This window comes from Pangasianodon hypophthalmus, chromosome 26 (assembly GCF_027358585.1).
Source record: "Pangasianodon hypophthalmus isolate fPanHyp1 chromosome 26, fPanHyp1.pri, whole genome shotgun sequence".
NCBI lineage: Eukaryota > Metazoa > Chordata > Actinopteri > Siluriformes > Pangasiidae > Pangasianodon > Pangasianodon hypophthalmus.
Window position 1 is genome coordinate 4,641,398 of NC_069735.1, and position 23,403 is coordinate 4,664,800.

The window sequence follows — 23,403 nt, forward strand, 5'->3', positions numbered from 1 at the left end:
TGCTTATGAATATATACTTTTCTGTTCAGATTTATAAAGTCTGGACCTATATAAAAATAACAAAAAAAAAACACCCAAAAGTGTATATTTGTCTAGCCCATGTATTACCTTTCTGAAGTCTGTGGAATCAAAACAGACCTGTAGCTATTCAGTGGCTATAAAACGGTTTGGACATGTTGAAAAATTATTCTTGATACAGGGTAAATCTGAGTGGATGTAGTGCAGCGTCTGGCACCAGTTCAGAAAACCAACTTTCAGTAAAACAGAGGGCAGATGAGATGAAGTCATTGTTGGTCTTGTTTAGGAGCAGTAATTCTTCCATTTTGTTGCACAGGCTGTTGCACAGGTTGGCGAGAAACCGACATGGTAGAGGGGCTCGAAAGCTATAACTGCTAGTTTAAAAGATTTAGGTACATAGCCAAGATTTAGGAGGTAATTATTGTCAAAGGTGGTTCAACTGCTTCTGGTAGTATTTGTTTAAGAGAATGCATAGATTAAGGCATGTAGTGCACAAGTTGGTGATTTTGGAAAAAAAATAAAAAATTGAACACGCATACAAGATTTCTGACTGACGCATTAAGCCCTGCTCAGATTGGATTAGTGTATTAGGAGGATGTTGGTACTAAATTTTTTATATGTCTCCTCAGTGAAAAATCTCGCATCAGGATAGCAATGAAATTACCACAGGAGGAGTGAGTTTCTAGTGGGTTGTATTTTCAGTGATGTTTGCACTGAAGTAGAGAAGAGATACTGGCTCTTATTTCAGTTTGAGGTGAACCAAAGTTCTAGCAACAATGTGAAAATTCAATAAAACAATAATCACAAAGAATACAAGAAGCATCCCCTTTTTATTTTTCATTACAGTAGGCAATTCAGCCTATAATTTTTTCATACGAGGCCTTAGAAAAAACACAGGGCCAATCCGGACTGAAATAAAGTCATAGAGGAACGCCTGTAAAATGGAAAATTACCCCAGGACCCCATGTAAATTTAATCCCATCACATGCTGCAGTTTAAACTAAACACATACAGCTCCAACAAAATAATTTATTTAAGTGTTTAAAACATAAAATAAGTTTTTATTTGATTTGATTAAATCTTAACACAAATTTGCACTTTTATTTTAACTATGTAGGGAAAACTGCTATTATCTGTTATGTGAAAGTAGACTATTCCTGCTCATAGATTTCATATATTTCATCCGTGCTAAGACTTTGGATCCCAGTTGGTTGGTTTGTGATTTCAAACTTGATTCCAATGGCTTTTCAAGTGTTTCTCTAAGAAGTAAACAAACAAGATGTACAATTTCAGAAAAAGGGACGCATTTGTAATTCACCTGAAAAAAAGTGATTGTTTTTTTCTTTCAAAATACAGTACATAGTTTACAACCTTTTTCTCACTTGAGTCATCATTAGGACTGATGAAGTGGTAGCTTAACAACAGAACATTTTAACAGAAATGTGAAAACTGCACATTTACATTGACTGAGAAAGGCATTTTAATAGGGAAGAGAGTTTTAAACATGCATGTCAGAAAAATGCAACTGTCAGAAAACTTTACATGCTACGATTTAATTACCTACCGGTCATCCTTCATGGAATCTTCTTTCAATGTTTTAGGTGAATTTTCAAAGGCTGCAAACTCAGCTTGAACCATGTCAGGATTAAGACTGACCCCTGCACCTTCAGCCCTGTTGGGAGAACACTTTCTTTTAATTGCACTTTTTTTTATTGCTTGCAGTATCCATAAACTTTTCTGTTGTTTTTGCACACTCTTCTTTGTCATCCATCACTATGGGGAAAACCAAAAGCTTCCAGTTTGGTATAAAAAAAGAAAGATGGAAGGAAACAAAGAAGACCCCAACAAAAGATTCAAAATTTTAAGTTTAACTAATTCTTGATGATGGCAAGTTTCAAAATCAACTATTACACACTTCCATATCAGGTCAGTGCTGCCAGAGCTGTCAGGAAGTGTTGCATGAAAGAAGCCCTTCTGAGAGAACAAAATGCAGCACGTGACCTTCACCAAACATCATTAAAATTACAAATGGAACTGTATGTGGTGTTGAGATGAGAGCACAATTAAACTTTTTGGCCATAAACATCATCTGCATGTTTGATGAAAACCCCACAAACAAGCACAAACAGGTTACTCTCATGAATATTGACTTCCAATCATTACTTCCACTGAATACCAGGATAAGAAATCTCCAAAACAATGCAAAGGTTCAGAGTTCTTCAGTAGTAGCTTGGCTTCTACAACAATTTTTTGATCTATATAGAATCAGTTCAATAAAATAACATTTGAGCATATTAATCAGCAAACATGAATCAATAGTAATGCATGAAAAAGTAGATATTTTGGTGTGTGTGCGTGTGTGTGAAAGGCTTCCATGCTACTTGGACTCCAGGAACGGACCTTTAAATAACTGGGATGAATTTATAGGGAGCTCCAGCTCCAGTCCAGTTTCTGAATGGGTGGATTAAAAAGTGGAATAAGAGTGTCATGAGATGCACTTACTCATCCGCCAAATAACTACAGAATTACCGTTAACAGAGTAAACGATTGGCTCTGAATGTACTAAACTAGGTTTGATACAGAGATCAAAAAAGAAAATTATGCCATTAGTATTTGATCGCATGCAAAAGGTGTTCATGGAGATGTGAGAAGAGTGAGAGAGAGCGAGAGAGAGAGAGAGACGAAGATCAGATGAGCTTCAAGCCAGAGAAATCCAGGTCCTTGGTGATGAAGATGGTGAAGGTGACTGACTGGTTCCGCTTTTCTCTGGGAAGAGAAATCTTCACCAAGATACCATCAGTCACTGAGAAGCTGATCAAGAGCCTCAGGAAGGCTTTTGACAGTACTCTGGAGGAGCACTCTGCATCCATTAAGGCCACAAACCAACACAGGGACTGCTAGTGCCTACTAGTGGCAGCTTAGGTACCTACAAATGGTTGCCTCTGAAAGAAAGTTACTTCCTACAGTACTTTACTGTAATGCTCGCTTTATTGGTCTTCCTGATAACCTCCACAGTACAATATAATCAAAACTCTGCAGATAGGGCCCTGACTCAAACCAAAAAAGTAGTCCAGATTAAATCCATTCCATATAAACTACACTGGTTTCATGTGCCCTTCATATTCAGTACAAAGTTCTTTTATAACTTTGAAGGCCACAGCATATTGCTGACTTTCTTCACACACCACAGCCTGTACACTTAAGTTCTCTGGTACCAGTCTTATGGGGGGCCCTGTTTTAGATTGGCCTCAGTAGCCGGCAGAGTGGAAATCTAATAGAAAGTCACTTCCTCAAAGTCTCTGTGATCATTCATATATTTCAGATTTTAAATGTGACCTGGAAACATATTTTCACTCAATATTCTATTCCAATTAATTTGCCTTTGAATTCCCATTATGATGTGTACACTGTCCCCTTCATAGTATTGGATCTCATTTCTGTCATGGATTTTTGTAACACTACATTGAAATTGTGTTTTATGAAGTAATAATAATAATAAAATGTTAAAAATAATATAAAAATGATAGAACTTTATTATTTATTATTGCTACTGGTTTTGGGCAGGAGAAAAAAATGTATCTCAAAGTCTACTGCATTAAAATGCTATGCTATTATTCTCTAAAATTTGTAAAAAGGAATAAAAGGCTTGATTATAACTTACTCTCCAAAAGAAATTTCTTCTCTGATGTTATCAGGAAGGTCCTTCAGTGATGGTGGGGCTTCCAGGGGCAGCACCAAACTATTGAAAGGGTCACACCTGCGTATAACAAAAATAAACTGAACAATTAAATACAAGTCATTATTTAGCAGAAAATGTGTTTGTGTGTCTCAGGGTTGCAACTTGTTTGTTGCAACTTGCACAAGTAAATTTGATAATCAACTCAAGTGGGTTTTATTGTAATTTCTGTTTACAACTTGTGTACACTGGAACAAAATTCTTCAGGACCATGGTGTAAGGCAAGAGCACAGTACACAGAACCACACAAAGTGCAAATACATGACAGTGAGATACAGGTGCAAAAATACACAGGACAATACATAACAGGACAATAAATATACAGGACAGTATACACTAACCAGAGGACAACAGAACAGTACTGGAGGGAATTTATATCAAAAATTGCAAATGTTAAAGCCCTGTGATGGACTGGTATCACATTTAGTGTGTATTCCTCGTGGGCAGTATTACCCGAATAGACTCTAGGATAATACGCTTACTGAAGATGTATAACTGCATGAATAAATGCCAGATGATTAAGGTTAGAGTTAAGAGTGAAGTTGGCAGTCACAGATTTTCACAGATAGAATTTCCAGATTTTAGATAGACAGTCTGGGTGTATGTTTAGGTGTACTCTTACATGCGTGGGTTCTGACTGCTGGTTTGTGCTGGAACAGAGGAAACGGTATTCAGTGCCAGACAGGGAAACTTCTTCCATATCATGGTTCCTTTTATAATGTCCTGCATGATGTATCAGAAAAGAATAAATACAACTGGGGTTCTCAACATCTTTTTACATAGTAATATTTATGTTTAAGGAAGTAATATTTTCTAATTAAAAAGACTACTATAAAGCACTATAAAATCAAAATAGAGATCATTTAGTGCAAAAAATGTATTTCATATATACAGTACAGGCCAAAACATTACATATGCCCTGGTAGTCAAACTCAGTTTAATACTTGGATGCAAATCCTTTGCTGCCTGTAATCTGGAACCCATGGACATCACCAAATGCTGAGTTTCCTTCATTGAGATGCTTTGTCTTTACTGCAGCCACCTTCAGATGCTGCTTGTTTGTGGGTCTTTCTGCCTTCAGTCTTGACTTCAGTAAGTGAAAAGCATGCTCAATAGGGTTGAGGTCAGGTGACTGACTCGGCCATTTAAGAACATTCCATTTCTTTGCCTAAAGAAACTTTTGGGTTGCTTCTGCGATACGTTTTGGGTCATTATCCATCTGACTGTGAAGCGCTGTCCTATCAGTTTTGCAGCATTTGACTGAATGTGAACAGAAAGTATAGCTCTATACACTTCACAATTCATCCTGCTACTTCTATCAGCAGTCACATCATCAATAAACACCAGTGACCCAGCTCCATTGGCAGCCATATATGCCCATGCCATAACACTGCCTCCACCATGTTTGACAGACGATGCAGTATGCTTTGGATCGTGAGCCCTTCTTTCCTTCCCCACACTCTTCCCATCATTCTGGTACAAGTTACTCTTGGTTTCATCTGTCCAAAGAATATTGTTCCAAATTTTTCTAAGAAAGTCTAATCTGGCCTTTCTGTTCTTCAGTGTTACCATTGGTTTGCATCTTGAGGTAAACTCTCTTTATTTACATTCATGAAGGCATCTCTTGCAGACTTTGACAATAATATGCCTACCTCCTTGTTGATTTGGCCACTCCTAAAATTTCTGCTATTTCTTTGATAGGTCTGTTTTGTTTTTTCAGCCTAACGATGGCCTCCTTCACTTGCATCGACATCTCTTTGGACCGCATATTAAGAATTCCCAAGAACAGCTACCAAATTCAACATTTGGAATCAACGCCAGACCGTTTATCTCTTTAATTTGAAATAATGAGGAAACAGGCCATAACTGGCCATGAAACTGCTTATCAGTCAATTGTCCAATTACTTTTGTGCCTGTGAAAATCGAGGGACTCTGTAAGGAAATGTCTGTAATTCCTGAATGATTAATGCAATATTTTTTGTTAAACCCTTTGAATTAAAGCTGAAAGTCTACATTTCAATCACATCTTGATTGCTTCATTTCAAATCTATTGTGGAGGTGTACAGAGGCAAAATTATGAAGATTACGTCACTGTCCAAATACTTATGGCCCTGACTGCACATACACTTTGTTAATATTTGTTGGCATTGCCTTTTAATTGCTTGAACTTGAATCAATCTCTTGGAGTAGCCTTCCTGAAGCTTCTCACAATACTTTCCTGAAATTTTTGCTCATTTGTCCTGACAGAACTTCTGTAACTCAGTTAGGTTTGTGGGATTCCTATGGTCAAAAGGCTTTGTGATGGGCTTTGTGAAGATCACTGTCCAGCTGGAAGACCCGACTGCAACCAAGTTGTAACTTCCTGGCTGATGTCTTGTTGTTGAAATGTTGTTTCAGTATTTCTAGATAATCTACCTTCCTCAAGATGTCATCTATTTTCTGAAGTGCATCAGTCCCTTTTCCAGCAAAGCACCCCAACCCAGGATCATGCTGCCACCACCATGTTTCACAGGTGGGATAGTGTTCTTAGGATTAAAAGCCTTAACCTTTTTCCTCCATACATATGGATCATTATGGCCAAAAACTCTCAACTTTTTGTTTTATCTGACCAGAGAACACTTCTCCATGAGGCTGGTGATCACCTGCAAAGTTCTGTCTGGCTTTTTTATGGAGGTCTTAGAACAGGGGTTTTCTAAGACCCCTTTTAGGCCATGGAAATGAAGGATTCTGTTAATGGCAGATGTACATATTTTTGATGTACATATTTTGGTACCTGACGCCTCCTGTCTCGGGGTTCAGTTGAACTTTTTGGATCAATGTTCATTTTTTATCTTTCCTGAATGATGCAGTGTCTGTGTGGTCCCAAGATAGTTGGCTTTTAACAGTCATTACATCAATTTCTTGAATCTTCCAGACTGTTTAAAAAGACAGTCAACTTAGTGTATGTAAAGTTTTTACCCACTGGGATTCTGATATAGTGGATTAAAGCTAAAATAAATCTGTATCTAGCTTATTGTTTTAAAATTACCTCTGATGTGAACAAAGTAGATACCCTAATTGAGTTACCAAAAGAAATGTGTGGAGTTGTGAAAAACTGAGATTGAACACCTTCAGCGTAGGCTTACATATAATGTATATAAACCTTTGGCCTCAACTTGGTTATTAAACTTGGCCTAAACATTATTTGGTAATCAGTGATTTTTGAATTTTCTGACATCTGATTGATTGTAATCATAAAATAATTAGTTTTTCTAATTATTATGTATTCTAACATGGCTTGACCCCAAATATAACCAGTTTTCTCTTGCCCGTAAGAAAGGTAAAAGCTTTTACAGCTGCTTGCCTCTCTGTCTAAAAACTTCTTTTGAGTGCTGTTGGTATGGACTCCAACAACATAGTCTTTGCAGATGGTGTGTCTTGGCAGTGGACAAAGGTGGAACTCTGGGTCACTCTCTAGGTATAATGGTGTTGATTTGAAGGCACACACACTCGGAGCAGGGTTCTGAAGTAAACAAGGGCATAATAAGCAATAAGCATAAGAAGCAAGCAGGAGTATAATAAACTTAAACACACTGAACACAAAAATCAAAAAGGATGTATTATAACTCCATTCTGGCACTGAAGAGACTCATTAGCGGTCACACAAGCCAAATGTCTAACGCTACAAATGCTTGTCTCAACAACTATTTAAGACACTGACAAAATGAACATGCATTAAATTATTTGGCACTGGTTAAACAGAGGTAGATGAAATATAAAGGCAAGTATTTACAAAGATCCTGAGAGGGTGGGCGTTTTGTGGATTTAACACACTACGAGGAGTCCTGAAACAGAGCATGGGGTTGAGGTCTGGCTCTGGTCTCTCCTCTTCCTGCAGCTCTTTCTCCTGGTAGGAGTTTAGCTCAGGAGACATCACCATGGGCAGCAGTTCATTCTGTAAAACACATAAGACAAATTACAAACAGACAATGACAAAGGAATATCATTATTTAATGCAACTGTGTTACCTGTGCTCCTGTGCGCAGCAGCCTACACTGATTTTTGTGGGCAAAAGAGGCTTTGGAATCATACACAGTAACTTCCTGATAGCCCATTAGCTTGTAATGCTGAGGAACCTGGAGAAGTAACCATTAATACCAAAGTTGCAGTGCATACAATTTTTTTTTTTACCAAGTGTCATTTTGAATCAGGAGAGAAAAATATACTCAGCTACAGCAAGGCCTACATAAGTAACATTAGCTAGCAAGCTAAAAGATCAGAAACTTGATAATAAAATGAAAAACAAAAACAAACACATATACACAACATTGGAATGGCAATGCAAATTCTTTCATTTTTGCTATAGTGGCTGTCTACAGTAAAATGCAGTACACTTACAATCCTATGTAAGTGAATGGAGAACAGGCAAACCTTTTAAGTTTCACTTCAGGAATGTTCTGTTATTTTTCTGCACGATAAAAACGTTTTGTAGGAGTTATTTTATGACAGTTAGAAGGGGATGTTTGATTAAATTATCAATTTACAGTTCACCTCATCATGTGATTGGACATGACAGTCAAGCCTCATGACCCTGCACACACTTTCCAACATGACTGCTAATTACTCTCTAAATGATTGTGAATGTAGGAAGGGTGTATTATTTTTTCCCCCTGGTTTCTGAATGTTGGTTTACTTTTTGGGAAAAAAATGACTACATATTGAAATCTGTAGTGTTTTTTGATGTCACCTGAGATTATTTGTTTCTTTATAGAAGTTGGTGAGAACCACACAATTGTTATTTAGGCCCTGATAAATAAAAACCTAGAATTGAAGGTACTTGTACTTTCTTTTTCCCATGACTGTGTATACATATATATAGCTGCAATAATAGAGATCTGAGATCTATATTTAAAAAGAGAGAATACCTTTAGATTAAAAAATGGAATGGTGGAAGTCAAATCTTCTTCAATCAGCCCCACATGAACATTTCCAATTTTGTTAATGGCCTAAAAAATAAATGAAGAGATGAGACATCATTACCAAGATTTGTAATATATATTTAAAGCTGAGTGCAACATCTGATGCATTTGTCAATAAATATCTATAAATAAATCAACATTAGTTTTAAGACCAGATACCTATATATCTTTCAAAAAGACATATGGTTAACTGAAATATTTTACTTTGGAATTTACTATATTGGATATATAATATACAATGGATATATAAAAAAAAAACTACACAACCCTGTTAAATTGTTTTTGTGATATAAAAAGTTAAACCAAAATAAATCATGTCAGATCTTTTTCGACATTTAATGTAATATAGCAACCCATAAAATTTAAGTGAAAAACAAATAGAAAAGGGAAAAAAGAAAGAAAAACTTAGAATAACCTGGTTGCATAAGCAACACCCTTTTATAACGGAGTATGTGACTGCTCAGAATAAATCAATCACATTCAAACTTATATTCAAGAGTAATTATCATACACCTGTCATCAGTGAAGTGATTCTGATTAACTCCAAATAAAGATCAGTTTTCTGTAGGGTTTTCTTGACATCTTCTTGGTATCACTCAACTGCTGAAGCTATGGTATACAAAGAGCTCATTAAGTATTGATCAGGAGAGAGGTACAAGAGAGTTTCCAGAGCATTAGATGTACCATGGAACACCATGAAGGCCGTCATCAACAAGTGGAGAAAATGGTGCACCACAGTGACATTACCAAGAAGAGGATGGTCTTCCAAATTAGACAATAGGACAAGACAAATATTTATCAGGGAGGCTGCCAAGAGATGTACAGCAACATTAAAGGAATATCTGGCAAGTACTGGTCACTCCCTGCACGTGACCTTCACATGTCTGGGCTATGAGGTAGGGTGGCTCTCTCATACATACAAACATTCATACCATCACCCCAAACCATGTGGCAAACTGTGTTATGGTCTGATGAGACCAAGGTAGAAATTTTTTGAGCATAATTCTGATTTTCTGATTTTCTCTTTTTCGCTATAGTGGTACTCACAAGTTCGTCAGGGTGGTTTGTTGAAGGAAAGATGGGCGATATGAAGGGCAGCAGCTTTTCTGGTGACAGATTTAAAAGTTGTTTCTTTTCAGCTATGCCTAGAACAAGAGATTCAAGACAAACAGAAAAACTTGTGATTTTATCCTGTGTAATTATGTATGTGGGTCATTGATTGAACTTTTGGAATGCAATGTCCACATATACGTATATAAAATCCTACTTTTGATTATATTTGATCATGGTCTTGATCATGATCACGTGGTGTGAGAGAAATTTAGCCTCCTAATAATATATAAGTATTATAAGTACAGTCACATCTGTAGAAAAATATGCTTTTATGAATTGCTTTTGTGAAAGTCATGAATTTGTTCTATAACTGCACCATCTCCATGTTCATATGATTTACAGGTCTGTTTTTTTTAAACCCATAAAACTGAAGAAAATAAAATGTTCAAGGCTCGTGATCACTTAATCATCATGCTGTACTTCAGTACTTAATATCAGCCACATAACTTTGAGGCTTTATTCTGAATTTTAATACAGTTATTGCCATTTCTGGTTGTGCCACATGATGGATGGTTACACAAATGATGAGAACACCAACACGTTTTTTTTTTTTTTTTTTACAAAAAAATCAATATACAACGCACTGTACCTGTTTGAAATCTCACAAACACGTGATAAAACATAAACAATTTGAAAAAAAGATATTTTCTTTTAAAAAGTTTGATAAAAGGCTGACGCATGTTAAAAACTGTTTATACTTTACATAGATCAAGGTGTACAGCCTTATGCAACCCTCTATCTCCCTCTCTCTCTTTCTTCCTGTCTGTCTTTTGCAGGTCACTTGAAGCTTACATATGATTACATATGCCAATTTTAAATGCATGATATATTTTAAATACATGATACAGATGCTTAAAGTGCCATGTCATGGAAAAAACACATTCATTTTGCTTTTTTTTTTTTAAAGGAGGATGATGTGCCATGTAAACACCGTCAAAGATTTAATTCAACCCTAAACCATAATGTCCATATATGTAAACTAAGCTACAAAGAAAAACTTTAATTAATTCTAGTTGTGACTTACATATACCTGCTAGTTAGTCCATGGCAGTTTTGACCCACCCAAGGGATAAAGAAAGTTTCATCCTAGGCTATTTTTTTAATGAAGCCAATCAGAATGGGGACCATTTAACATACACTGTATGGCCAAAGGTTTGTGGACACCTGACCATCACACCGATCTGTGGACGTTCCCCAAACTGTTGCCACAAAGTTGGAAGCACACAACTGTATAGAATGTCTTTGTATGCTGTAGTATTACAGTTTCCCTTCACTGGAACTAAGAGGCTCGAACCTTTTCCAACATGACAATGCTACTGTGCACAAAGCGAGCTCCATGAAGACATGGTGTGCCAAGGTTGGTGTGGAAGAAATTGAGTGGCCTGCACAGAGCCCTGACTTCAACCCCACTGAACACTGGAAAGAACTGGAATGCCGACTGTGCTCCAAGCCTTCTCACCCATCAGTGCCTGACATTACTAACTAACATAACTAACTCTTGTAGCTCACTCAACACAAATCCCCACAGCCACACGCTAAAATCTAGCGGAAAGCCTTCCCAGAAGAGTGGAGGTTATTATATCAGAAAATGGAGGGAATAAATCTGGAATGGGATGTTCAAAAAGCACATATGGGTGCGATGGTCAGGTGTCTACAAACTTTCCACTATATAGTGTATATCGGTCTTAAAAGCACAGTAAAAATATAGCTTGTATAAGTTTAAAGGATAAAAAGAGACTGGAATATAGTCATGTAAAAATGAATTATGACTGTTCTGAGAAAATCTAAAATATGGACACTATATACATGCAAATAAATTCTCTTAATCAGATCATCAGAAATACAATATAGCAATGTTAACATCATATATTGGTAATAGTTTTCTTTTTTTTAACATACTACTTCCAGAGTTAAACCACTACCTATGGCATGCAATTTTTGGTACTTAGTGCAATCTTAACAGGTTACAATAAGTTAATAAATAACATAATTAATACATTAATATATCCACAGCTATATGCAAAAGTCTGGGCACCCCTCATCAAATAAAAAATTTGTAATTTTTTTATTATTATTATTATTTTTAGTTATAAAATATAAAGTAACAGTACATTAACATTTGCAGAAAATGCTCTTTAAAAAAAAGTTTGCTGCAGAGGTTGTGTTTATGTCTTTATACTTCAAAAATAAACAAAATATGTGATTTGGTCAAGGGTGCCCAAACTTTTGCATACAACTGTACAATTTTAAACAAGAATTGCACTAACTCAGACTAACTCAGAGCACCGCACAACAAAAAAATTTCGGATATAAAATAGCCTTCATCACATCATCAACCTATATGACAAAATGTGATGGCTCATAAGCTGAATTAATGGAAAGTCAATAAATCTTTTGTCTCACCTTTGTTTTTTTCTTCTCTGACTTGCCCCTTTGTACTGGAAGCTAGTTCTCGCAACAGAAGCAGCCTCTTATTCATTCGGACTTGCAGAATGACCTAAACAAATAACATTATGACTGATATTGCATTACATTTTTTTGCTTTTTTGTGGATTTTGTCTTCTTACACAAATCACTTTGATTAAAATATCCTAAAACAAGCTCTGTTATTGCCTTGTATGTTACAAGGTATATTATTTTAATATTTTGTATGTGAAAACCCATTTATTTAAATGTTTTACATTGACAGCTGAACCTGAATTAGGAGAAGAGCTATAATCCTAACCAAAATGCCGTAAGCAGACAGAAAGTTCTTCTGAAATGATTGATTGCTGATTAATACTAAAATATCAAGAAACAGTGGCAATAATTTTAATTACCCAATACTATTGTAATACGAAATATCACAATCATATAAGCAAATACGTATATTAATGAAATTCTAGCTCATAAAAAGTAAACACTGCCAAAAAATGAACTCCTTTACCTTACGAACAGTTTGTTGGAAGAGCCTAAGCACTCGCCATCTGACCTCCAGTTGGCTACTGCCATAAATGTAGAACACAGGAGTGCAATCAGGGCACTGCAACCAAATGATTATGTTCAGCGTTCAGGTTTTGAGAGATGTGATGATCACTAATGTATCTAAATATTAGGTATAGGCTATAGTTAGGGCGCTTTCACAACTGTAAGTCTGGTTGCTGAGAAAACAAAATGTTTACTTTTGGTTTGGGTGCTATTTGGTTTGGTTTGTTTTCTCATCAAATACAACGATGGAAAAAAGTAAACTAACTAGCTTATAACATTTTGTGTATTGCGTCCGTTGTTTATTTTCAACCCAAATCTCCAGAGCACTCATTTTGCTCACTTAGCTCTGGCCCAGTTTGCAACCCAAAACACATGGCATGTTTAATTCACTTCCTGTATTTGGGTCAATTCAGAATCGAATTGCTTTCTCACTGCAAACGAACCGCTCTAGAGTTCAGTTGCACCTGACTCACATGGGCTCGGACCAGTTGTTTTGGTCCACACCCAAGTTCAATTGCTGTGTATTCACCTCAACAAACAAACCGCACCAAAGTGCAAATCACACCAGTGTTTGATTCAAATGAACTAGATACTGCATTTGTGAAAGCGGGTGTTGGTTTATTGATTTTTCCTCAGTGATTACCTGTCCCGCACAACGAACGACACGATGAGATGACAGTTTTGGAAAAATCTGGGCAACATCCATCTTTCTGCCACCCATGTCTTTGTTCATCTAGAACACACACATATAAAAGACTGTAATCACACTGTATAATAAAACATGAAAACATGACGTAAACGCCAAGTTTGTGAAGACGAAAACATTAAACTAATAAATTTCTACTTTTTAATGCCCTCATTAATACATATACAAATTTGCTACTTTTTACTACATGTTAAATGAGTTAATGACAGTACCATATACTCAGAAGCTGCAACTTCCTGTTCCTTCAGAATCTTTATTTTCTGTTCTGCTGAGACCAAATCGTCACCTAGATGCACCTGCCTAGAGAAAGGAGAAAAATACTACAAGCTCACACTGCACTGATCACAGAGTCTATACCCACACACTCTTAGTGCCGTTTATGTATGTGAACATATTACGTACCACTGAAGATGATTAGCTCTATCTTTTTGGGCATTTACTCGAACTTGATTTTCAAATGCAGCCTCTTTCACCTGTCTTGTCTGGTATGCAGTCTTGGTATGGGACATGGCTTTAATGAATTAAACACAGTTAAACAAAAAATGTTTATGGTAAATGTCATAAGAGCTATGGCTAATAACAAAACAGAAACTACTGTGATGTTTATGTTTCTTTTCATTAATAGTAATGTACTCCATTTTGCCAGAGCTGAAACAGTTTTCACTTCATATCATTCAAATCTCTCTATACTGGTCGCTATGAATGTTACTACCTGTTGCCATGGTTTCTCCTCCCAAACATTTAACAGAATTTTAATGAATTTTAATTGTGCATGCAGACTCTATATTTGGTCTAACAAAATACATCTTCAAAAACATGCCAAAATACATCTTCATCTAATGTTCTCCTGGCCTTCACAATTTCCCCCTTTTCCCATTTGTTCAAAGTCAACTATCCCAGTTTAATGCTATTCTACATGTCCATATTAAAATAATGTTCATTTAGAGGTGTTTATTATAGAAAATAGTCTTATTTAGGTAGAACGTTTTACTTTGTTTTTTACACTGATAATTTTATTGATATTTGACTATCATTGAATATTCCAGACCCTACTCCAGACTAAATAATTAAATGGTTTATAGAAGTTGTAGGCTTTCAACTCCTGTAATATCTGTGCTAAAAGAGTTTTAATCACCACAGAAAGCTTCTTCTGGGTTATACTACAGAAATTTATAATGAAATTCATTGAAAAACATACCTAATCCAAATCACATACATACATACATACTGTCAGGTCCATAAGTATTGGGACAGTGACACAATTTTCATAGTTTTGCCTCTGTATACCACCACAATGGATTTGAAATAAAGCAATCAAGATGTGATTGAAGTATAGACTTTCATTCAAGCAGTTTAACAAAACTTTTGCATTAACCATTCAGGAATTACAGCCATTTTTTACAGAGTCTCTCCATTTTCACAAAGAATATTCTTGATTGCTTCATATATGTGTATGTGTATATACATATATATTATATATATATATATATATATATATATATATATATATATATATATATATATATATATATATATATATAAAGAAAATTGAAGTGATCTCCTGTTTAAGTACTCTACAATGCCTCTTGAATTTTAAACACTCACTTCTTACTCACCCTCTCTGAGATCTTTGTAGCTCATTTTGTCTTGGTGTTGAATTAGCATTTTAGCAAGTCTAGCATGGTTGGAAAGATCTACATCAGAGCTCTGGGTATATGGGTCTGATTTTGTCTTCTTTTTAGTGTGCTGTAAAAAAGAAAAAAAAAATACAAGCTCAATATGACCATTTCATATTCTAAAGCTTTAAACTCAGCTGAAAAGAAAAAAGGTGACTCCATTGTCTGTAGCAGTAATAATTTTGTTACAGAGTACCTTCTCTCTCCTTGGTGTCACTTTAGCCTTTAGTTTGGGAGAAACAAGGTAGACGACCTCTTCTGTTGGTAGGTCTTTGGCAGTTTTAGCATTCTCTTCATTTTCTCTCTGTTGGCTAATGCAGAAGCAGGACCATGGCACTTACTGACTAATATGATGATGATGATGATGATGACTAACAGGCAATATTATAGCTCTGGTAGTTACTGTATACACTATAATAATATACAATCCATAATTCCAAAAGTCTGCATCTACTACCTAATGATTAGTATGAAAGATAAAAACTAACTGACAGTACTTTAGAGTCAGATTAGGAGAGCAGGACGCAGTTAATGTGCAGATAAAGGGTTTTGAGTTGAACTGAGAGATGACCAGCTGTAGAGTGACTTCAGCCATTCCATATTGCTGTGGTGTGAAAGTCACTGATAAATCTGTCTTCCCTTTGGCTGGGATGATTCCTAGTAACACAAGCAGAACAAACAAGATTTTTTTGTGTGTGTTTTATTTCCAGATGGAGCCACTAATGTAATAAAACATGTCGAAAATGATTTGCCGTATTCATAGAGAAGTTAAGCGTGAAGTGAGGATCTCATACCGAAATTGCGCACATCAATATTCAGACCTCAAAGTAACTACAGATTTAAGCACTATTCAGAAGTTACCTGAGAATTATGTATGCAGGCTGGAGTTTCAGTAAAACAGAAGTGTGTTCCTCATATGTGTGTTTCTGAACTTGGACTTTTTTATTGCCCAGTATCGGCTTGAGCATGGAGCACTACTAAATTCAGAGCTAATTTGATGTAACCACAATATGCCATGCTGAAATTTATCTTTTGGGCTGTAAATACACCCAACACTCTGGAATACCATTGAGACCATATTAATCATTTAATAGTGTTGTCCCTTTAAAGTCCACAAAATGTCCACAAATCTTTTTTTTTTGTTTTTTTGCGGAGGGAACATCACCTTGATATAGTAACTTGTGGCTTCATTAAGTTTTGCACATGAGTAAATGTCAGATGTGATATAAACAAAAAACAAATAAATGTAAAATAAGAGAATGTGATGTATTATAAGCTGTCAAATAATGTGGGCTGCCGTTTTGTAAAATGAAATCAAATGTGCAGTGATTCATGTGGTGATTACAACTACGACTATTTATGCAGCAATATCATGAATAAAAACCACCTCAGAAAAATCTGGCAACTTCGGAGCCATGAGCTACACACATGTAAATCCATTTAACTAACTGGGGAACCCATCTCTTAATACAAGTAATTTTCTCTGCAAATACTGGCATTATGCCACCAAATCTGAATACGACCCTATAAGCATTTCTTGGGGAAGAGACCTCACCTGACAAAGGATATATGCTAAATGCCTCGTGGGACTTCAAGCAGTGCACCTGGAACTCAAAGTCTACTGGACAACTGCAGCTCAGAGGAATCACACAAGTGGAGCTTTAAATAAAAAGACAGAAAAATATGATTTGCAGAGTTTTAGTAGCCTTTAGTAGCGCACAACAACAACAACAACAATAACAATAATAATAATAATAATAATAATAATAACAATAATAATGACAATAATAATAATCAGCATCATCATCATAAGAAGAAGAAACAGGAACATTTCTAATTAATACATTTTACATCTCTCAGAATAAGCCATTTACAAGCTGACTGTGTCTGGTGAACAGATATGGATAGGTGTGTATTATTTTCATAGCTGTGGAACTCAACCCCATTGATTTATATTATTTTGACTCACTAGCAGGTGACAGATAGATAAGAAGAAGAGGTATTGATCTTTATAGAAAATCATTTTGTTTTGTCTTTTATACCTTCGTAACATGACCAAGAAGATGTATGACATATAAAATGTAATTTTTAAAATGTAAAATATAAGATACATTCAAGAGAAACTCTGCCTTACATGAAATAACAAACCTTTAATGTTTTTAACATTAAATATGTTTCAGTATGCAGCCTAAGGCCTCAAAATACTAGATTTTACATGAAGATGTAAACAATGATCAGCCAATAAAAAGACGTTCAGGTACCTGTGTCCCAATGGCACAGGAAACAGGTTGATGTGAGATGGAATTTTAAGATCATCAATGACAGGATAAGCATGAATAGTAACCAGCAAGTTCTCCTCCCCCTAAAGGAAAACAAATATGCAGCACAACCAATGAAGTCCGGGCAACCACATACGTGTGATAGCATTTCTCGTCTGTATTTAATGCTAATGTAACAAAACAAAACAAAGCCTGACCTTGCAATGAATCCGGATGCTGTCAAAAAAATAGCGCCACTCGTCTGGCCTGAAGTGCACAGTAATAGTCTGAGCAAGTCCTGGAACTAGTCGACTCTGCATGTAAAACACACCCGAACTTTTAGAAATATTAAGTAATAATAAGTACAGGAATATACATTCTAACACTAACCAATGAGATTAACAATTATCTCTCTTTGCATAATTACCTTTTGTGTATATTCAGTTCGAAAGTACTTGGTTTGGGTAGGAAGAATGTGGACGTGGATCACCTCAGGAGAAATATTAATCAGTTTCTGTCAAGGTAGCGAAAAATCGTAATGATTTTACCAATTACTACTTACCTTCCTTATGCGCATATAGAAAATTGAGCCTAATGTCAATAAATCACTTTTAGAACAATGGGCCTCATTTATCAATCTTTTCGTAAAGTTGTTTGTAAATATTTATGTCTGCTTGCTTTCTTTCTTTTATCATATGTAATATTTCTTTAGTCAACGCCATTAATATCAAATGACTGGTTCTCAGAAATTTCATTAAATTTGTGTCTGTAACTGAAATACACAAGCTATTTAAACTTGACAGCGCAATCTGTATGTAAAAGTACAGTAACTCATCGCAAATTATATCAACTGAAGCCGATCAACTGAGGTTAGTTGACCTTCTCTTCCGCCAATTTCCACACATTCAGGAGCATGAGTAGGATCCAAATATTTTTCCAAAATGACAGGATTTTCATGAATACCAAACTGCTTGTGTAAATGCTTCTACGAACAATTTACAAATAAATCTGTTCATATTCAGCTTGATAAATGAGGCCCAATGTACAGTACGTGTGCATTTCTGAATTAATATTCAAAACCACTTCACATACCACAACCTTTTTGTAATCCTTTCCCACTTCAAACCCACTAAAATGCAGTTCTGATGGTTCAGCCTCAACAACATTATTGCTCTTAACCTTGGCAAAACTTTCTGTGGAAAGAAAAAGATTTTTTTGAGTATATGTGAGGATGTAAAACACTGTCAGGGTAGTAATTTGTTAACTATATCTAATACAGTTAGCTAATTTACTCCAAGTTTTGCATTTACAACACAGGGTTGTAAATGTTCATACAGTCTGGGTACATTAGTTAGTATTAGTGAAACTGTGCACTGTATTGAGAAGGAAGCTGATGCTGTGTCCCAAATTCCCATTTTCACTTTGCCTATGCCACCAGAATGCTTGCAGAAGGACCATAGGGCATTATTCGTGACAGGGCCAGTGTCAGCTCTCTTCTCTCATTAGCCTATAATGCTTGTGACCATTGTGACAACCTCAGTGAAATATTTATCTTGAAAAACGACTTCTTTGCTGTCTGTGATCTGATCAAAACAGAATTTCATATGGACCAATTATTCTCTTCATACTGGTAGTGTTATTTCACACTTGTTTACAAACTTCCACAAAGGGAAGAAGGTAACTAATATTGTATTAACGCATTACAAGGCTCTAAAACAGTGCTGTGGATGCAATGACACACATTATGATGATATCATACAGCATTCTAAGACCTTCCAGCAAAGTCACAACATGAGGTATGATACAATATTTGCAATAAATACAGCTGTCATATAGCTCTCTTTCTCCAGAACCTTCTGGCTGGGTTTTTGATGCATCGCTGGTGGTTCTGAATTAACGCTATGCAGTTATATATGTAAGCTGTGTTCTACTTCACACCTCCTAACCTCCAGGGGTAGTGAGAATCACCTGGATAACATATGCCACAACATCATGACGAACCACATCCGAGAAACCCAGACGGTGGGGAGGACTCTCTGTGGAGATTCCCCTCAGGGATTACCCCTTGGAGCAATCAAATGACAAAACCCTGACCCAGGCCTTTGGCCAAGTGAAAGTAATTGATGGACAGCTTGTCCAGGCTGAACACTGCTCTTTCCTACGCCTACGTTTTAACATCAAAAACAGGCCATAAGTGATGCAGGTCGTAGGTTCCAAAGAGCTGCATGGTATCACACCAACGCCGGAATCCACCGGGAACTCCACTACCCAGAACACACTGTGGCCTACAAACATGGCCGCCGCAGACTACAATCCCCAACACCTCTCTCACCGGCATGTACCTGTTCACCTGAATACTAACGCGTTACACCTGTTTCCAATCACACCCTCAACCTTACATATACATGGACTCTCACAATGACTCTTTGCAAAGTAACGCTCCGTGTACGATTACCTGACTTACTAAGCCTTTTGTTTATGTGACTGCTATCTTTTTTTTCTAACCTTGCTTTGCTTCCTGGTTTTTGTATTATGGATTTTGCCGTTGAATTGCTGTTTGCTGATCGCCTGACATCTTGCCTGTTCCTGTTTACGCGTTTGCTCACCATTTTGGATTTGTTTACTAGTTTTAATAAAATTCTAAACTGCGATTGCATCCGTCTCCAACTCCATCACATGACACATGGAAATGTTTTTTTTTTTTATTTTCACAGGCTCAAAAGTAATTGGACAAACTAACATTATCATAAATATAAGGATTATTTTTAATACTTGGATGCAAATCCTCTGCAGTCAACAACTGCACTGAAGTCTGGAACCCATGGACATCACCAAATGCTGAGTTCCTCCCTTCAGGTGCTTTGCCAGGTCTTTACTGCAGCCACCTTCTGTTGCTGCTTGTTTGTGGGTCTTTCTGCCTTCAGTTTGTCTTCAATAAGTGAAAAGCAGCTCAGTTGGGTTGAGGTCAGGTGACTGACTCGGCCATTTAAGAACATTTAATTTCCAAGCTCTTGGGCTGCTTTCACAGTATGTTTTGGGTTGTTATCCATCTGTACTGTGAAGTGCTGTCCTATCAGTTTTGCAGCATTTGACTGAATCTGAGCAGAAAGTATAGCCCTATACACTTTACAATTCAGTCTGCTACTTCTATCAACAGTCACATTATCCAGACCCAGTTCCAGTGGCAGCCAAACATGCCCATGCCATAACACTGCCTCCACCATGTTTGACGGATGATGTGGTATGCTTTGGATCATCAGCCCTTCCTTTCCTTCTCCATACTTTTCTCTTCCCATCATTCTGGTACAAGTTAATCTTGCATCAGAGCTGGTCAGGCTTTTTAATGATGGCCTCCTTCACTTGCATTGACATCACTTTGGACCGCATTTTGAGAGTTCCCATAAACAGCTACCAAATGCAAATTCAATGCTGAACTCCAGATCTTTTATCTACTTAATTTGTTAAAATAATAATGAGGAAACTGGCCACACCTGGCCATTAAACTGCTTATCAGTCAATTGTCCAATTACTTTTGTGCCTGTGAAAATCGAGGGACTCTGTAAGGAAATGTCTGTAATTCCTGAATGATTAATGCAATATTTTTGTTAAACCCTTTGAATTAAAGCTGAAAGTCTACATTTCAATCACATCTTGATTTCTTCATTTCAAATCCATTGTGGTGGTGTATAGAGGCAAAATTACAATAGATGGACAGATGGACCTGACTATATAATATATATATATATATATATATAGCCAGGTCCAAAAGTATTTGGACAGGGGCACAAGTACAAATGCTGTAGAGCAAAGGTGCCTTCAAAAATAATGAAATTAAATGTTTCTACATAAAATAAATACTATAAAGAGCAGTAAACAGTAATAAATGAAACAAAAACTCAATATTTGGTGTGACGATCCTTCACTTAAAAAAAAGTATAGTACTCTCAGGTGTTCAGTTTTATAAGGAAATGAGCTGTAAGTGTTACTGAGCATCTTGCAGAAGCAGCCACAGTTCTTCTGGAGACTTTGACTGTCACACTTGCTTCTTATTTCTGCAGCGAAACCCAGCAGCCTTCATTATGTTTTTTATCTGAAAAGTGTCTCTTATGGAATCTGCTGCTTTCTTTACTGACATACAAACATTTTTCTGTAGCATTTAATTTTGTGCTGGAAAAATAATGTTTGGAAATTTAAAATGTTTTTGTACTGAATCAATAATGTAGAAGTCATAAAATAAAAATCTATAACAAAGTTTATACTAAAAAAATAGGGTGCCTAAGACTTTTGCACAGTGCTGTATATATATATAGCCCCAGGGCCAAAAGTATGTCTTTTGTGTCTTGATGTCTTTTTGATGTGAATACTAACTGAAGCTCTTGATCTGTATCTGCAGGATATGATGCAGTAAGCTGCTGCCACATGATTGGCTGTTTGGATAATTGCCTGAATGAGCAGGTGTACAAGTGACTGGTGATTAAGCCATAATTTGAATTATTTATTTATTTATTGTAGTATTTGATCACATTTAAAAGGAGCTGTCAATGTGTGATTGGTCTACTAAACAGTTCCGTTACCTAAAATGAATGACACCTGTGGTCTTGGTCATGAATCACACTCTTACTAGTTTCAAGAAGGTGATGAGAGACTTTGGAGATCCTCCTTGTTTCCTCCACCAGTTGGCTCAGAGGTAGGATTTTCTTTTTCTTCACATTGTCGGAGAAAGTGTTCGGAGTTTGCAGCACGACTTCCATTCCTCTATAAACAGACTTCAAGAAAAACACTCTTCAGACTCTAAGAGAAAGAAACACCTGGATGTTTAATGACCAGGGAAAGTCTAAAGATGGATATAAACACCACTAACCGCTACACGATGCTCATGATGACTAACTTTTCCTTCCTCTCTGAGCTCAATCAGGGGAATTGGATTGTTATATTTGTTTGCAAATCAAATGATCACCCACAGAAACAAGAGCATTATAAAACAATGTGTTCATATTACCCAAAGACGTGCAGGAGTAAAAGACGCAGGTTACTTTTCTGTTTATTTTGTACACGCTTGTTGTTCCCTAACCGTAGGCGCCATGTCAACATTTCAGTTACCATAGCAACGGCAGCATCGTGAAGTCATCCACCATTACACGCTCAATCCACAGGTCAGTAAAATTTTCAAAATAAAAGCTTGAAATCACGGCGCTTTCAGGTTTCTCCTACAAGCCTTAACTGACTAGCGAGACTGATTCACTAAAACCTAATCTCTATCAATAGCTCGACAATTAAACTACTGGGGTTGGGCAGTACATTATATCCCGAGGTCTCATGAACAACAACAACAACAATAATAATAATAATAATCATCATCATCATCATCATCTACGAATTGCTCTGCATAAGGGTGTTTGTTAAATTCTGTAAATAATGTAAATAATATTAGGGGCAAATTATCACACACACAACCCTAACCATAGATAGGGATTTATATATAATAATATTACATAATATTATTATATAATTATATATAATAATAATAATTTATATCTTTATAATGCTCAGTTGGGTTCATGCTGCTTTTCCTCTGAATAGTAAACACAGTAAACAGAAAAGCTGTAACCCTTTTGTTCAAACCAAAAAACACTAAACTTACAGTTGTCTTCAGTCCTTTTGTGTCATTTGTACTTTGATTAGACAATAATACTTTGACTGAGCTCCAACTGTTAACTTTAATTTCTTCTCCAAACACATTTTAAGGCAGGAAAAAACAACAGCATAAACAACAGTATAAATGCCATTACATAATTACACCTGCGACTGACTCCCTAACACGCCCACTGATGACGCATAACGGAAACGTCACCAAAACAGGTTAAGCGGAATTAGGCCATTGGACCACAAATATAGGGGGCGTGTCACGCTGTGTAGTCACGTGACACAGCTGTTGCTGATTGGCTGTGTGAATCCACAGTCTCTCTTAATA

At 36.3% G+C, this 23,403-nt stretch overlaps 1 protein-coding gene across 4 annotated transcripts; it reads right to left on the bottom strand.

The window, feature by feature from the left end:
- Positions 1-829: 829 nt before the first annotated feature.
- On the bottom strand, positions 830-23,240 carry cfap221 (cilia and flagella associated protein 221). Of its 4 annotated transcripts, none has more exons than XM_026929209.3 (24): positions 23,074-23,240; positions 22,054-22,198; positions 18,525-18,625; positions 17,860-17,946; positions 17,651-17,746; positions 17,436-17,536; positions 16,730-16,833; positions 15,672-15,831; positions 15,371-15,485; positions 15,115-15,244; positions 13,901-14,009; positions 13,711-13,798; positions 13,436-13,525; positions 12,752-12,847; positions 12,229-12,322; positions 9,760-9,857; positions 8,659-8,739; positions 7,762-7,869; positions 7,527-7,688; positions 7,098-7,256; positions 4,377-4,477; positions 3,680-3,775; positions 1,583-1,690; positions 830-1,277 (listed from the first exon to the last, which is right to left on the bottom strand). In XM_026929209.3, the coding sequence occupies exons 2-24, from the start codon at positions 22,181-22,183 to the stop codon at positions 1,148-1,150; spliced, it is 2,544 nt and encodes an 847-aa protein (XP_026785010.3). In that variant the 5' UTR covers positions 22,184-22,198; positions 23,074-23,240; the 3' UTR covers positions 830-1,147. The 4 variants fall into 4 exon arrangements, with proteins under 4 accessions (XP_026785010.3, XP_026785008.3, XP_026785011.3 ...); XM_026929207.3 differs by having other exon boundaries at positions 22,054-22,223; positions 23,074-23,239; XM_026929210.3 differs by lacking the exon at positions 23,074-23,240 and adding an exon at positions 22,432-23,012 and having other exon boundaries at positions 22,054-22,223.
- Positions 23,241-23,403: the final 163 nt, after the last annotated feature.

Excerpts from the sequence above, each read along its gene's own strand:
- cfap221 (XM_026929209.3), bottom strand. The coding sequence starts at position 22,183 with ATGGAAGTCGTGCTGCAAACTCCGAACACTTTCTCCGACAATGTGAAG. Across the intron at positions 17,747-17,859 it reads GAACTGAATATACACAAAAG|AGTCGACTAGTTCCAGGACT; the intron begins GTAATTATGCAA and ends TTTTACATGCAG. Across the intron at positions 14,010-15,114 it reads CTACAAAGATCTCAGAGAGG|CCATGTCCCATACCAAGACT; the intron begins GTGAGTAAGAAG and ends AATTCATTAAAG.